At 42.8% G+C, this 16,815-nt stretch overlaps 1 protein-coding gene across 2 annotated transcripts; it reads left to right on the top strand.

Moving 5' to 3' along the window:
• Positions 1–1,202: 1,202 nt before the first annotated feature.
• zbtb45 (zinc finger and BTB domain containing 45) lies at positions 1,203–16,578 on the top strand. Of its 2 annotated transcripts, XM_073462891.1 has the most exons (7): positions 1,203–1,456; positions 3,595–4,943; positions 5,315–5,449; positions 7,766–7,906; positions 10,303–10,576; positions 11,557–11,904; positions 14,717–16,578. In XM_073462891.1, exons 2-7 carry the CDS (start codon positions 3,897–3,899, stop codon positions 14,767–14,769), a joined length of 1,998 nt encoding a protein of 665 aa, XP_073318992.1. In that variant the 5' UTR covers positions 1,203–1,456; positions 3,595–3,896; the 3' UTR covers positions 14,770–16,578. The 2 variants fall into 2 exon arrangements, with proteins under 2 accessions (XP_073318992.1, XP_073318985.1); XM_073462884.1 differs by lacking the exon at positions 14,717–16,578 and having other exon boundaries at positions 1,386–1,456; positions 11,557–12,560.
• The last annotated feature ends 237 nt before the right edge of the window (positions 16,579–16,815 follow it).

Consider the following 16,815-nt stretch of genomic DNA (forward strand, 5'->3'; position numbering starts at 1 on the left):
GATGTGAGAAAAGGATTTTAAAAATGCCCAGTACAATGTTTTTATGTTGATCATAACACATATTACACTTTAACTCATCATCTGGCAAAACCTGATCTTTACATGTTAACTAGCGATGCACGATATGGATGTTTGTTCAGCCGATACGATAACCGATAATTACCTGACTCTCATGGCCGATACCAATAAAATAACCGATAATAGAAAACAACATTTTAATGCTTTTGTTTGCACACCGGAGCGCAAGAAAGGCTCAAATGTAGTGAGCAAAGATGGTTTATTTGATGTTCCAGCTGTGATATGATTTGTTTGACGTTACGAGCGACATCAGCGTGTTTGTTCTTCTTCTCTGTTTTTATTGGCTGCTCACAAAACGACTGTAAAGGTGCGTACCACCACCTGCTGTGTGAAGATGCTGCACTTGTTAAGTCAACAAAAGCAGTTTGGCTTTGTATTATCGGCTATGATTTCTTTATCTGCCGATAACCGATAACTTCGTGCATCCCTAATGGTAACTAAAGCATGTAGCGAACGTCGGCATAACAAAGAAAGTGATACGAAATATTAACGTATCAATATTTTGTCCCATTTAAGACACAAATCTTCAACTGATAATGGATTTTCAAGGTCTATGCTGATATTATCAAGTAAAATTCATATATATATATCGATATATTTGCTGATATACACGTTTTTTATGTCGGTCATCAATGCATGGAGACATTTTTTCCTCGTGTGTCTCACTTCAACTCATCGTCTGGCAAAAACCTGACTTTGCATGTTAACTCAAGCATTTAACGAATGTCTGCAAGGCTGCAGCACAAAGAGGACGACACACTGCACAAACACAACACACATTCACACACAACCTGACCGAGCTGCACAATTAAAACACCTGCCAACTTATAAATCTCTCATCCCGGTGTCGTATTATCTTTATTGTGACAGTGTTTGCTGATGAGTGACATTTTAATCAGATGCATTGTTTGTCTGTGTGCCATCCTTTTGTTAAGGTATGTTTCCTGGAGAGAGAGAGAGAGTGTGTGTGTGTGTGTGTGGGTGTGTACAGGTGTATTTGCATGCATTTGTGTGGCTTCATGTCTGTGCGTAATGAGGGTTTGTGTGCAGGCATTTGTCCTACTTTTAGAAAGGGTGTGTGTTAATGTGAGGGGGGTACAGTGTGTACAGTGCGTCCACAGCTGTTGATGGTTTAAGCTGTCGATCAGCAGAACAAAACTCCAACATCCCTTTTTTTTGTGTGTGTGTGTGTTTGTGTCCCTGTCGCTTTGCTGTGTGTGTGTATGCATGTGTGAGTCTGTGTGGCTGTGTGTGTGTGTGTGTGTGTGTGTTTGTTTCCAGCTCTCACCGGGTTGGGTGCGTTATACCGAGAGGGCTTCCTGCTGCATCCATCCGCCTGAAAATTAAAAAGCGCCGACCTGTCACCGCACATCGCGAGGTATGTAACCGCGATTAAACACGCACGCAAACACACCAAACAATCGCCCGCAGCAGCGTTAACGCGCCCCGCACACAAAAGGGTGTTAGCGCGTTAGCTGCCGTGCTAACTTTACTAGTTCTGTGTGTCTCGCGATTTTAGCGCTAGCGAGCTAGTAATCTAAGCTAGGTTAGCATTCGCGCTGGGAGCCTAAGGAGGGGGCGAGCGAGCTCCCGACAGCCGCCTTTATGCGGTGCCAGGCGGGTTGCCAGTTCGCATTTGACACGTAGCGATCCACCTTCGTGTCTCGGTCGGTGCCGGTGTGCGGTTTGCGTGCGTGAATGTGGCCCGTTTCGTGCGGTTTTCCGTGCGCGAGCCGAGCGGGCTAATGTCAACAGCTAACAGCTAGCTGCCGTTAACTTAGCTCGTCCCCGTTAACCTGGTCGCTGGTCGCCGGAGCTCACGTCGGCTGCCCGGTGAGGCTGTTTCACGGGACCTTGGCGGGGTTTTGGCACTCAGTTAACGGGGTGTGTGTGTGTGTGTGTTTTCGGTCGGTTACCTCGCTCTCCGTGCGTCTGGTTTTTTAAAAAAAGCACAGCAACAGTCACATAATCTCCGGCCACCCACCGAGCAGGACCGACGCTGACCCGAGGAGCTGCTGCCGCTGCTGGCACGTGCTGTCATCCGTCCAAAACAGGTGTTTTCACACGAGGCACGCGACTCGTTTGATGATCGATCAGCAGCTGGTTAATTGGCACCTGTGTCACCTTCAGGTGCAGCTGTGTGACAAGGGCTCAAACGACAGAAATCTGTGTACACGATGCGAAACTGGGATGAAACTGGCGATTATTTGTATTAATTATCAAGTGAGGTGTTGAATATTTATTGTCAATTAATTATTTACCTGTGCTGATCACAAAATGTCCCTCTCAGTCGCTCAGTTGATGAAGATCAGGGTCTCAAACTATTGTCATCTTATAGGAGGGCTGCTACAAGAAAGTGCAATATATATATCAGAAGATTTAATTGTTCATTTCCATTGTTTACGTACTAAAACAAAAATGCATCCAGCAGTTTGTGTAACACCGATTACTGCTAAACCCCCAGTTGCATATGAATGTGTAGTTTAAATTAGTGTGACACAGCTTAAAATGAATTTTGCGTGCAGGATTATTTTATATTTTTGACATCAGGTCGTGGGCCGGATGATGCCCGGGGGACTCCTGTCATAGATGTTCGGTTTACAGTCATGCAAAGCAACGATAAAGAGCAAAGCTTAACATTTGAAACGAGATGTGTTCGGCATCCGCTTCTAAAGTTATTAAAATCAGGGCTGCCCTGACGGGTCAAAGTTGGCCCGCCATAACGCTCAATGCTGCCAGATGTTTCTGGAAACCTCAGGATGAGCCACAGAGGAGGGATCCGTCTCCCAGGACGGACTGAACAGGACGACAAGATCATAGTTTACAGATTATACTGACTTATAACTGATACGAGGAAATCATGGTCCAGGAGGACGACTGAGCAGGACAAGACATCGACAAGTGGTGCCCGAGCCGCTCGACCTCTCCTCCTCTGTGGAGGAGGACAGTCCACACAAGATAATTAGCAAAAAAAAACCCAAAACAATGTAAAAATATGTCAATGTTATAGACATGATGCAGATATAAGGAGGAGGAGGAGGAGGAGGAGAGCGACGCAGGAACAGAAAGCAAAAAACACAAGTTAGAGAGATGTAATGTTGATGCTGTTGTGTTTATTGTGAGGCGAACATGCTCCTTAATTACGTAGAGCCCCTGTTTATTCATTGTTTTACACAATCTGAGCACAGCGGACAGATTGTGACTCAGTGCAGGAAGTCAGTTAATTAAGGGATCTTGGGATCGTGGTACCACTTTGCATCAATACAATAGACGGCCGCTTCATTGCACTTTTCCGTGTCGAAGGGCGTTTTTTTTCCCAGTTCTGAGTACAATGGAACATAAAAAAAAAAAAATATGGTAGAAAACCTACAATGACCATAATGCACTGCGCCTCGCCGGACCTCTCGCTGTGAAATCACCGCTTTTTGTTGATTGACGAATCGTTCCAGCTCTGATGTCAACATTTAATACAGCTGCCGAGTGTTTAATCACTGTTGTTCTGCTTTGTTTCAACAGGGTTTTGGTAGAGATAGTGAAGCCGGTGGAAACAACCTCTTGACGCCCCTCGTCCCCACCCCCCCACCCCCCCGCTCAGGACAACAAAGGCAGCTCCTCACACACTTGAACCGCAGCAGTTTGAAAGCTTCCATCAGACTCATGACTGTTTGAGAGGACGCGGACCCACCGTGGCCGATGCACTGTACCCGTTTCCCTCCCTGCCCTCCTTATCCCTCAAGCTGACGCAAAACCCCAGACACCTACCCCCCCTTCCCCATCCCCACTCCCACCCCATCCCCAGCGACTCGCCCCCTCCCCCCATGGCGCCTGGCACAGAGACCGTGCACTACATCCACCTTCACAACTCCAGCCAGTCGGTGCTGGAAGCCCTGCGCACGCAGCGGCGCGAGGGCCTCTTCTGCGATGTGACCGTGCGGATACACGATGCTTCGCTGCGCGCCCACGCCTGCGTCTTGGCAGCCGGCAGCCCCTTCTTCCAGGACAAGCTGCTGCTGGGCCACTCTGAAATCTCTGTGCCGCCGCTGGTGCCCGCCGAAACCGTGAAGCAGCTTGTGGATTTCATGTACAGCGGCTCGTTGGTGGTGCTGCAGTCGCAGGCTCTGTGCATCCTCACCGCTGCAAGCATCCTGCAGATCAAGACGGTCATTGACGAGTGCACCCAGATCATCTCTCAGAGGAAGGCCGCGGCAGGGGCCGCCGCTGCTGCTGCGGCTGCAGCGGGACGAGGGATGCTCGGAGGAGTTCTCCCTAAACAAGAAGAGCGCGGCGACGGGAAAGGGACAGAGAGAGGCGGCGGTGGAAGCTGCTCTGTTGGTGGTGCAGGTGGAGGTGGAGGTTACGCGAACTTCTCTAACTTCATGGCTGAATGCGGGGCTAGTAACATGAGCGGGGGGTTAGGGGGTGCCAGCGTAAATGTCAGTGAGAGCGGCCCAATGGAGCAAGCCAACACCGTCAGTCTGATGGCGCTGGGCGACATGGGCCCCGGCTCCATGTGTGGCGGGGACGGTCTGGGCTCCGGGCCCGGCACAATCCTCATGAAGCAGAGCCCCAGCTGTACTCAGGACGTCAGGTACAAGCTCCGAGACCTGTTGGCGCAGACGGCCAACGGAGCCAGCACTAGTAGCACAGGGAACCTCTCGGCGGGCTGCAGCTCCGGTGTGGGCAGTGTGGACAGCATCGGCAGGGACAGCCTCCGCGGCAACACAACTGACCTCTCTGATGACCTGGTGGGGATGGACAGATACAGCGAGGAGGAGGACCTGGACGGGAGAGAGCGGGGAAGAGACGGAGACAGAGACAGGGGGGCGAGCCACAGCCGCAAGCAGAGGCAGCCGCTCAGACTCCAGGTAGAGGGATAAGGGGAATGGGTTGCCATGGTTACAGCTTTCAGGCATGCAGAGCTGCAACGGTTTGCTTTTCTTTCTTTTTCTGCTTTTCCCTCTTCTCGCACTGCATTGGCGTATATCGCTGAGATGTTTCTGCACTTTGCACAATTGAAGAGAAGATCTCGTCTTAACTTCAGCCGTAATTGCCTTGTTGACATTCTATGGACTTCTGCATATTCACTGTAGGTCATTAAACTTATTAGTACCTACTTAAAGGGGCTTTAGTCGGGTCGATGCGCTGTTGTTGTTGCAGACTATCTGCTGCCAGTGTTGGTACCATAATCTCTTCACTACTCAAGATTTAAATGGACCTTTTTTTTTTTCCTCTCCAGGTGCTGGGAGGAGAGGGAGTGGTGGTGAAAGATGAAGGTGTTCAGGACACTGATGGGACCGTCTATGCCTTGGAGGACGGGAGACGAGATGGAGGGCAGGAGGGCTCCCAGGAAACCATGGCAGGCTTTGGCCAGGTGAGTTTGACTCAGAGGTGACCTGCAGTTACAGGAGCCAGCTATAAAGAGAAAGTGATTAAAGAAAAATATATTTTTAATTTAATAATATATCAACGAGGGCATGTAGAAGGACATTCAGTGCTTGAGCGTTGAGCCTTGATTTCAAGGTAATATTTTGGTGGATATTTGTTAATTTTTCTTAAAAAGGAAAGTTTACTGTGTCGGATTTATTCTCAGCATTTCTGTCACAAGTACCGAAGTAAGTAGAGGGAAGAACACGGTGGAGTGGATTTATGCCGCAGCCTGCTGTACCCTGCAGACTACACAAGGAACATCTGCCACACAGTCAAAAGGATTCAGCTTTGCCTGACAGTTTTCTCAAAAAGTGCTGCAGAGTAACTCGGATTGGAAATGGATTCTTTCACTCAATTTACGAAGGTTAAAGCGTTAAGTTTTTCATGCAAAGCGAAGCACGTGATCGTCAATTTACCCAAAACTGCTTGAAATAATCAAATCTTCTGTGTTTGAGCAGTTTTTCTGTGCTGAGCTTTAGTTCACATGACATGCTTGTGTGTTGTAAATTAGGTTTAACAGGCCCCTGATCATCACAAAGCAGGCAAAGCTGAGATTACTAGAATACTTATCACCAGGTCCAAATGCTCTAATCTCTCCAATCACGTCATCATCTGTCCTGTCCACATACAGGTCATGTGTGAATAGGGTTTATGAGACCGATTTTTGTTAATGTTGCTTAAAAACTGCTTTTATTGTAATATTGTACTAACAGCGTTGTATCAGCATGATGAAATGCTTCGATGTTTCAGATTAGAGCTCGAGACTAATGTCGTCCCGTCATCCCGGGGACAAAAGAAAATGAACCGGGACAGAAAGAGTTTTTGTATGTGCACAGTATGTTTGACTGTCGCTTAGCAAATAACAAACTGAACTGAGCAGCATCTGTCTCCTCATGCTGTTACCACATTTATCTCTCTCTTCAGTGCAGACTAGATGGCGCGAGACCTAAGACAAGTGTGACAAGTTAAAATCCAAAAAGACGCAGTTAACGCTTCTGACGGGGGACGCAACATTTTTTTTTTCTCGATAGCGCTAATGAGCTGTTAGTATCGCATAGCCAGACTCCAGAGCTCATAGGTACATTACCTCCCCCTACTGGACTGGACATTAGCAGAAGATAAATTCCTGTTAATTACTCTAATTAATTGTGTCTTTCCTTACAGTTTTTTTCATAATTTAGTGATGATATGAATTTCCTACTTTCTTTAACATACCTGTTGTAATCTATCAGTGTGCACATAGTTCAGTAGGATGCTTGCCTTTTCTATGGAGTGTCAGTAAAAGTACTTCACCACAATCAATGATTATAAAGTTTAAAAAAAAATATGAATAAAACCTATTTAATCATCTGTAGGAAATATACTATATAGTGATGCATTTCACAATTGCAACATTAAATAACACGTATACCAAATGAGATTTAAATCCATATCACCTTCCTCCGTGCGGCTGGTCGAACACTCTGCCTCTCTGACTCATAAACAAAAGTTCACGATGGCATTTCTGCTCCTTTAAATTAGACGAGCTCTTCTCATCTCATGCTGGTGGTTCACATCAGACTATGTAATGTAGCTGGACTGGTTGGACTGCACCGTGTGAGTTAATCTTTCCAACGTCTGTGTTCATGCATGTGTGGGAAAACAGTAAATGCAAATCATGAGGGATGTGGTCTGTATGTAAATGCATGAAAAAGAAACAGTTGAGAACTAAAGCTGGAGATATATTACCTTTATAACCAGCTGGGTTACACTCTCTGTGTTGCGCTACAGAGAACGTGTGAACGTCAGTCGACAGAGCGAGGGCAGATTGTCCGCTAGTTAATCGATCGTGGATGGTGTCGTTCTCTCGGACTAATCAAAAAATAAAAGTTAAACAATGCTAAAACGGGTCGCCAAATATATCTGGGCGGTAGTTAATATACCATGGCGACCTGCCAAAGTTAATTGTATGTGTGGCTGACGTATGCATACATATGTTCAGAACAAAGCAGTTAGAGCACAGAGACAGGTAGGACCTTCACCTATGGAGCAGGTAAGAGTTCAGCATCTGCTCAGTCATTTTCCTGCGGGTCTCAGCGTGTCTATGAACCTGACACCTAACAAAGCTGTGTTTTCTAACAAAAAATCGGTGTTATAGATTTGATTTTTAATGATTCTTGAACTGAAGCCAAAACATGAACACCACTAAAAACTGGAGTTGTCAGATTTTTCCATGTTGGGCTCTTTTAATTAATTTCCATGTGTTTGTGTGTCTTGTCAGGATTTCTACGATGAGCAGGGGGTGTTTTCGGAGAGTTTCTGGCCCCAGAGCGAGCCTCCTCAGGCCATGGCATTCAACCCCAGAGGGAGGGTCAACAAGCCTCTGACTCCGCCTCCAACCACACAGTCCATGAACAACCAGGTGAGTTGTCTCGCATCGTGCGCCGTTAATTACATTTAATCTGCACTGCACTTACAAAATGTTTCTACAAGCTGAGGTGGAGCTTTGAAAGATTGTCAGACAACATGCCAGAGGCAAAGTTACAGTTACACAACGTGTCACAGGTGGAAAACGAACATTCATACTGACAGACAACACAACCACATCTGAGTTCAACACCAAAAACTTCCATTTTCAGTTATTTTACTTAAATAAAGCGTTTAATTTAAAGATAAGTAAACCGAGTAAACACTTTCACAAAACAAATACAAGCCAAATCGACCATAATTATAATAGATTATATTCTGGCATGGTCAGGAATAAAAAGTCTTTCAAAATTATATAAATCAGAAACGAACAATTTATTAGACCCAACTTTCTTTTTCGTTCACAATAAACCTAAAAAGACTTTGATGTAATTTTAAAAAACGGCAGTTAAAATTGGAAATCTTTTAGGGTTGAAACAAAACGAGCAGTTAAATTTTTGCATCCAAGTTTTTAATTAAATTAAAATATGAACTACATGTAGAAGTAATAGTTTAGCAAAGGTTTTAGCAGATTTGACACAGTGATCATTAAAAATCATCACATACAAACACCACCACGTGTCTTAAGTTGTCTTTTTGTTTAAATTCATATCTCTAAAACGCATTGAAATTGTAGATTTTGTACAATTATTATATCCTACAGTTACAGTTTATACAAATAACTTCCTGACGAAAGAGACAGGTTTGCCAACTCCTGTTGGTCTGGCAGTAAAACGTCTACACAGAGAGACTCACACAGGATTAAAAAGTAGCAGGCATCAGTAAAAGTACAGCATTATTATAAACTTTAAGGTTTTTGCTGATTATATTTGATGTATTTTACTACAAAGGAAACACAAATGATGGCAGCAGGGAAACAAAAAGGCAGAAAACAGTTGTTTAACATTGATAGGGGGCAGATAGGTTAACCATGAATGAATAAGTAAGACAGTTATTACTGGTGTCTGGTTCGCCCTCTGTATCCACGGCATTCACAGCATCTAAAATAACAAGAGTATGATAATTAAATTACGGAGCTGAATGCCTCTAAACTAAAGTTCATTTAGTCGAGACGGCTCCTGTACTTCCTCTTATTTTATTTTTTTTTGCCATGATGGGTGATTGACAGAAGGCAGAATTTATCGCAATGCGGCACTAAAATAAAAGGAAAACACTCGACTCAGAACAATGAAACACAGAAAAACTAAACGAGGCCGTCGATTTTAGCGTGATGGACTTTTTCAAAGCTCCCGCCTACACAGTTTGATTGACAGGTGTGTGTGTTTACTTTGAAAATGAAAAATGCAAAGGAGGGTTTTACATTTGCATTTGAAGTTTTGGAGCGCAGACACATGACCATGTAGAAAAGGTAAACAGAAAGCACAGGCATTGATTTTGTCACCTTGGTACAATGATGATTAAACAATGAAAAGGCAAATTGAATTATAATTTACTTTTTTATCAAAGATTATTTAACTAGAATCAAAATCTACAGTCTCAATTAAATACTGATGTCTCTGGTTGACCTACATAAGCAAACTATCAGTGAGGAGATTGGCTATCTCATGTAGTTATTATAGCTATTCTTAATGCCTGTCAACGGGTCAGATTCTGACCTGTCCAGGTTGGATAAGTCATAAAATTAAAACTATTTTTTATGGAGGAGTCTTGAGGAAGACTTGAGGACAGAAGCTGCTCTGTAGTCTGGTGGTACGCCACTAAAACAACGTTTACTTTGTTTGATCATCGTCATCTTTTATCCACAGAAGCTGCCAGAATCCAAAAAAACTGATATTATAAGCTTTAATTATGGTGATTATTGATGTAGTTTTCATAGACGTAGAGGCAATATTTGGAGCTTGTGCCAGCTCAGCTTGACTCAGCTTGATTTTCCACATCAACCCGGCATGGCAGGGATTTGCATTCCCATTATGAGGATACCTGCTTTGAGGTGTGTCAATAATTAGTGCGGCGCCTGTCTTGAGTAGCAGTCAACAGTATTATTGGAGGATAGCCGCCAACAAAGCTGCTCTAAATCTATGTTAATCTCTGATAAACACTGCATATTCTTCACAATAAAAAAGTCTCCTGTCGTTTATTTATTTAAAAGCCTTTACTTATCGTCAGCCACGGTCACGAGACATCACAGCATCACGGCCGGCATAAAACGGTGATGGAAATGTAACTCAGTGCGGCCAGAAGTGCAAATTTTAAAGCACCAATTTTGTTTTGCAAGGGATTAAAAAAAAGTGTAGAGAGACGGATTAAAAAGAGATGAACATAATAAAAATAAAATCGGTAAGAGACATGAAAAGCATCCGCGCTAACAGTGAACGTTGTTTCCGCCCTCAGCTTCTTTTCCAGTACCCAGTGAGCCAGTCGCAGCCCGCTCCGTTCTACGTGGGCGGGCCCATGGGTGGGATTGACAGTATGGCGGGGACGGAGCCCGGTCAGCAGGCTCCGCCCCCGGCTCCGATGACCCCGGCCCCGCCTCCCTCCACCTCCTCCTGCTCCGCGGGCCCCTCCCCTTCCTCCCAGGGATCTGAGACCTCGTTCGACTGCACGCACTGTGGCAAATCTTTACGTTCCAGGAAGAACTACAGCAAGCACATGTTCATCCACTCCGGTGAGACACGCCTCGTTGTTTACTTATTTATATTTGTCTGTTATTTATGTCTTTATTTCGCTAGAAAAGTCTCCTAACCTTTATATAATAAATTAATGGAAATGTAATGTGAAAGATGTTGATTTCAGTGACAAACATCTGGAGGATGATCAGCAACTCTGCATCAACACAACAAACCTTATTAAAAATGTGAAATATGAAATCATCCATCTTTGCTCACTACGTCTAATCCCTTCTAACCCTCAACTGTGCATAAACGACAGGTTATGAACTTCTTTTTAAATACAAAAATGTAAATAATTGTTTAACTTATCTGGATCAGCCATGAGAAGCACATGGTTACAGGTTATAGCATCAGCTGAAAAAAACCCATATCGTACGTCCCTAAACTCTGTCATGGAGCTGTTTTTCAGCACCAAACAGCAGACAGACCCAGTTGGAGACTAGCTGATGAAGAAAGCTGAACATCTAGCAGCTTAAAAAAAGGTAGATATTTCTCTCAGGAGATGGTGGAGACCAAACCTGAGCTAAAAGGAGAGTGACAATTTGACTAACATTCAAGGTTAGTTATCCTCACACACCATACAGGGAATATTAACGACGCACAACACGCTGATGATGATTATCATTTTGACATGATTTCAAAATGTAGGAGAAGAGAGAAAGTAGCGAGCGTTGAAGTAGAAAGACGGATCAGATAAAATGATGAGTGTCCAAAGTTTAACACAATTCACAGTTCACAGTTCACACAAAGGACCTGACACGAGTGTGTGACTTAGTCTTGCAGTTTTGTGTAATTAAGGGCTGCGACTAATGACTATTTTCTTGATTAGTTGTTTGGTCTATAAAATCCCAAATCCCAAGACGGTTTTATATTGTTAGAATCATTAATAAAAACTGATTTTTTTGCCTCCACTTGAACAAAAGAAACATAGAAAAAGCTTGATGTGCTGACACGGCTGCTCTGTATGTCCCTCCAGGTCAGAAACCTCATCAGTGCTCCATCTGCTGGCGCTCCTTCTCCCTGCGTGACTACCTCCTCAAACACATGGTGGTGCACACTGGAGTCAGGGCCTTCCAGTGCTCCATGTGCGGCAAGCGCTTCACCCAGAAAAGCTCGCTCAACGTGCACATGCGCACCCACCGTGCCGAGCGCACCTTCCAGTGCAACGTGTGCCACCGGGCCTTCACCCACCGCACCTTGCTGGAGCGCCATGCCCTGCAGCACGCCCACCACGCCCCCCAGGCCCAGGGCCAAGGCCAGGGGCGTGGGCCCGACATGACCTCACCTACCAAGCACAGTCCTCCGGCTCTGGGAGGGCCCTCAGGTATGGCTGGCGCGGCTGGCATGGTTGGCAGCATGGCCAACATGCCCAGCCACGGAGCTTCCTCCACCTAGAGAGAGAGAGAGAGAGAGAAGGGGAGATACGGGGGGAGGTTAGTGAGCCCATTCCTCGAACCGACACTTAGTTGGTCCTAACAGCCTTGTTGATCTTTTGTTCTGGTGGGAACAGCGCTCATAGTTCCTCCTTGTTTTAGCTCGACGACACCTTCAATCAGGGTTCCTACACAGGGCTGAAAGGCTTTTGAAGTTTGAAAAATTGTGTACATTTTAAAGTTGTTTTGGAATTGCACAAAAACCCAGGAAAAGTTTGTAAAAAAAGAAGAAAAAAAAAGTAGTTGTTCCCTCCGCGGACAACCATCTTAAGTAGTTGTAGTCCTACTGTCATTTCCTGTGTTGTGACATTTGTTGCCGTGACGACTAATCATACGAGCGACATCGCTAACAATCACACAGCCATCCAAAATCCAGCCAGAAAGATACTTTTCTGGTGGCGAGAAGAAGGAGAAGAAGTCTTGAATCTTGAAGTAGAGAATGTGTAGGAACCCTGTTTCAAAGACACCCGAGAGTCACCAAAGAGGTTAGGAATACAGAGCGGGTTTGGGAGTGGGTGAGGACGAGAGGAGTCGTAGGGTTTCTAGGTGGAGGTGAGGGTGGGGGGGGGATGGGGATTGGAGTTATATTGAGATGCAAGTTGGGGAAAATAAGGGGCAGGAAGGGTTTGGTGTGGGGGGGGGATGCAGAGTTTTATTCACCTTCAATTCATTTAATTCAAGCTGAGAGTCATTCGGTTCTTTAAGTGCTAAATGTTTGAATGTAACAGAGTTTTATTTACAAACCGTTCATCCGACTTCTTCATAGCAAATTTGTGTTTTTTCCCTGAGATCTGAGTAAAATGTTGTCAGAGCCGATTGAGAATAACTACGTGGAAATAATCAGGTTGTATCGTATTAGCTTTCTCCCCCTGTACGAGCACGTTAGCTCGTTAGCATGTTCTGATGAAAACATGAACTTTTTCATTATTTCCCCTCTGGTACTTTCTAACATCCTGCATGTTCATGTAAATCCACCCAAAAGATGCAAAAATTAATGGCATCTAGTTAGCCTGCCAGCTAGCAGGCGGTTGACGACCTGAAGCGGCTACAAATTGCACCGTCAATATTGTTTAATTAATTAACACGACACCGACTGTGGTCAAACGACTACATGTTAAGTTAAATTCTTAAAGAATCGATTCAGTTTTATGCATTTATATCTAACGCAGTGAATTTAAAGGTTTGTTTTGGCTGAACCAGAGATGAAAGACGAACAAAGATGGTTTATTTTGTTTCTGCAGTTTAAATGAAGCTGTACGATGATAAAATTACTGCTTCTGTAAATGGAGTCTGGTGGATTTGGCGAGAGCTATCTCTGCAGGGATCTTTTCTGTAATATTGTCAGAGACTTACAATAACAATCTGAGCCTCTCCACAGGGATTTCATTGCAGCTATGTTGTCCATGGCTATCAGTTTAGGTGATCTAGTGAAAGCCAAAACTTTTTGTGCCTATTTGTCATTTAGACACCAAATTATGGGAACATAGGCAAAGAGCATAGGGTTAAAAATAATATTAAAAGGTGAACACAGTTTGAAAATGAGACTCGAGGCGAATCCATACAAGGTCAAAATAACGTTCAGCTCAGCTTGAGGCGGTGGAAGTTGAGGCAAAAACATATTTTCTAGATTTGAAAATTCAGATAATAGATAAAACTTTAACAGCGCTGTTTTACCTCACTTCATTAAAAATAGGATAACGGGAGAAAAATAAGAAAACTTTGAGTTTTGTGTATGAATTTGAGCCGACACACACACTCACCTGTGGTCTCTTGTGTGTTGTTGTTAAAAACATGCAGGCGGAGGAAAACACTACAGGTGTGTTAACATTAGAGCTGCGATGATTAATCAGTTCATTCATGAAACTGAATATGTTTGGGAAATAGAAAGTAATCGCCAATGAAAATAATCAATAGTTGTAGCCCTTCATACTGTAACATGTCTTCTTACGTACTCTCAGGTGTTTTAGTTCTGAGTTCAGCTCATAAATCATTCATAACCTGATTTATAGAACATTTTATTCCTAAAACATGGAAAATACTGATTATTTTTTAAGGCTGTTGACTTATGATTCATAGAGCGATACAGAGATATCCAAAAAAATAAAAAACCCTGGAAAACAAAATGAAAAGATAACTTTGAACCTGGCTTTATCCAATGATGAAAATAATAATAATAATAAAATGTAATCTGCATGTTTAAATATCCAATTTCAGAAAATGTGTACACAAATGATCATCTTAATGTCAGTAAATCAACTTGGGAAGCTTCACGGTGATATCTTTTAGTTAAGTTTTCACTTTATGCACCTGTCATGTTTTTTTTTTGCTTTGCATGACACAAAAGGAAAAATTTTGCTTCCCATCTCGTTTTAAATGCACTTTGAGAGCCTCGTCGTTGTAAACATTCTCCTGTTTTTGAATATTTTAAGAACACAAAATGAATTCTTGAATCAAATGAATGTGAATGTGAATGGAGCCCGGCGCTATTCAGGAGCAAACCAGGGTGACAAAGAGGGGTTGTTGATGAATGATTCGACGAAGAAGGAAAAGTAGTTCGAGCAGAGCGAGACTACAGCAGGGAGAGGAGGAGGAGGAGGAGGAGGGTGAGGGAGGGCGGGGGAGGAGAGGGAGGAGGCGTGATGCACAGCAGTGTGAATGAAATTCACCATCATCCATCAGACAGCTTTGTAACATTTTCCACAGGCGCCACTGGTCGGCCCCAGGATCATATACCTCGAACCAGGACGAGCCTCTGACGGCTCGGAGGGACACTATTTTCTCATTTTTGAAATGTTTGGGAAACATTTCAGCATGTTTTACACACACACACACAAACACACACACACCTACAATTACCTCGGTGGTCCAAAGACAGGCATTATGCTTCACATCTTTTAAGCTACATCAAACGAAGAAACAGTGAAAACGAAAGCTAAGATAGATCTGTTTACTAAAGTACTTCTATGTAAAGTTCCTGTACATCGCTATAACGCTCAGTTTTGTTATTTGTTGCTCATGTGATTCTTTGATGCAGAACTAAGGCAGAACATTTAAAAAAAAAAAAAAAAACTTTTAAAGTGAAAGAGCCATTCAGAGGAAGTTAAACTTGGTGGAATAACTATGACAAATCAATGATTTTTATTGGGATTTTTATTGAGTGTTTGTGTTTGTCTTTTTGGGGCTCTTCTTAATGATAAATGGGAAGTGTTTGTTGCTTAAAAAAAAAAACAATAAAAGCTTTTTTCGCAGCACTTATTAAAAAAAACAAAAACTTTTTAACGTTTTAGTAAAACTAAATTAATCATGAAAATGTACAATCACCCCTACAAGTTTTGACAAAGTCAAACTCGTGATAATGTTAATTATCACATTAATATTTATTACAATTTGATCTCTATGCACAGTTAAGTTTGCACATCATATTACTTAGACATAGATGTTGTTGTCCCCTGAAGTATTTGGCCTAAGATTGTTTTTCTTTTCCTTTTTTACACCTGAAAGGTGATCTTAAAAAGACCTTACGTGTCCCTGCTTTTTGCTCATTTTCCTTAATGTTTGTCAGTCGCAGCATTATATGATATTCAGTAGTTTACTTAAGCTTTGTAAGAGCCTTCTAATTGACATGATTTCATAAGTGGGCCTCCCTCACAAGTGAGCCATTTTTGAGCTTGAATATTTGGCGAGTGATGAGATAATTCGACTAGAGTATCACTTTAATTACAATTTTATTCCAAATAAAGAAGAGTGAATCCAGCAAAGACGTAGATTCAAATCCTTTCTGTCTGGACTTCACTATAAATATTGACATTAAATGTCCCATTTTTAAATGTGGAGAAACTGCTTATTTACAGGGAACTAGGCTTGGCAGCGTGTGTTCATTGGCCTCTGAACATTGCAAATGAATTTGCAGACTCAGTTTGTTTCGCCAGCGTCGTGGACGGAAAAAAAAAAAAAAAGAAGATGTTTAAGAGAAGCTGGACTGAAACGCCTCCAACTCACTGTTGGTTATAAGCTATATTAAAATTTTAACGCCAAACCTTTGGTGCTTTTTTTGGAAATATTTACCTCATTTTCCAGTTGCCAACGCCATGCTGTGGTCTGGGTTTGGTAAATAAGCAGTGTTGAGCTGTTTCAGAGGTTTGATCTATCCTCAGCAGTGGTTTTGGTGCATTTTGTCTGAGGCGGACCCTTGTACAGTACTGTAATATGTGTGCTTTGAAGCCATGTCAGCGCATTGTAACGTACTGTGTTTTGCCTTTTTTTTTTGTTCTTTGTTTTATTGGGAGGGAAGTTGATAATTGTTTTTCTACATTAATATTTCTTTTAACAGAGGTTAAAAATATGTCAGAAAGAAGAAAACTGTCATTTTATAAAAAAAAAAAATCACTTGTCATCGTAAAACCACATCTTTTATGTATAAAAAAGACTAAAGGCATGATTTTAACTTTTTCTGAGAACTTAGATGTTGTACTCAATGAATTAATTGAATTTTAAAAATGAGTGATTTCAAAGATTTCTTTCTCCAAATAAAAAGTCTTCTATGGCTCCAGGCCAGCTGCTCGTCATTTCATTTCATTTATTTGTTTTCTTTCAATCAACGTTTTAAGTGTGTGTTTGTACGAATTGACGAATCATAGCTCAGCGCTCCCGTCTGGACACTTATTATTTTAAACTTTGATAACGCTGTGTTGTTGTTTGTGGTAAGTGTAAGAAGAAGAATTCAGATTTATTTAAAGGAACAGTTCACGCAAAAATGTAAATACAGTCAATAGTCTCCTCCCCTCATGCTGATATAAAGTCAG

Source organism: Pagrus major, chromosome 1 (assembly GCF_040436345.1).
Source record: "Pagrus major chromosome 1, Pma_NU_1.0".
In the NCBI taxonomy this organism is placed as follows: Eukaryota; Metazoa; Chordata; class Actinopteri; order Spariformes; family Sparidae; genus Pagrus; species Pagrus major.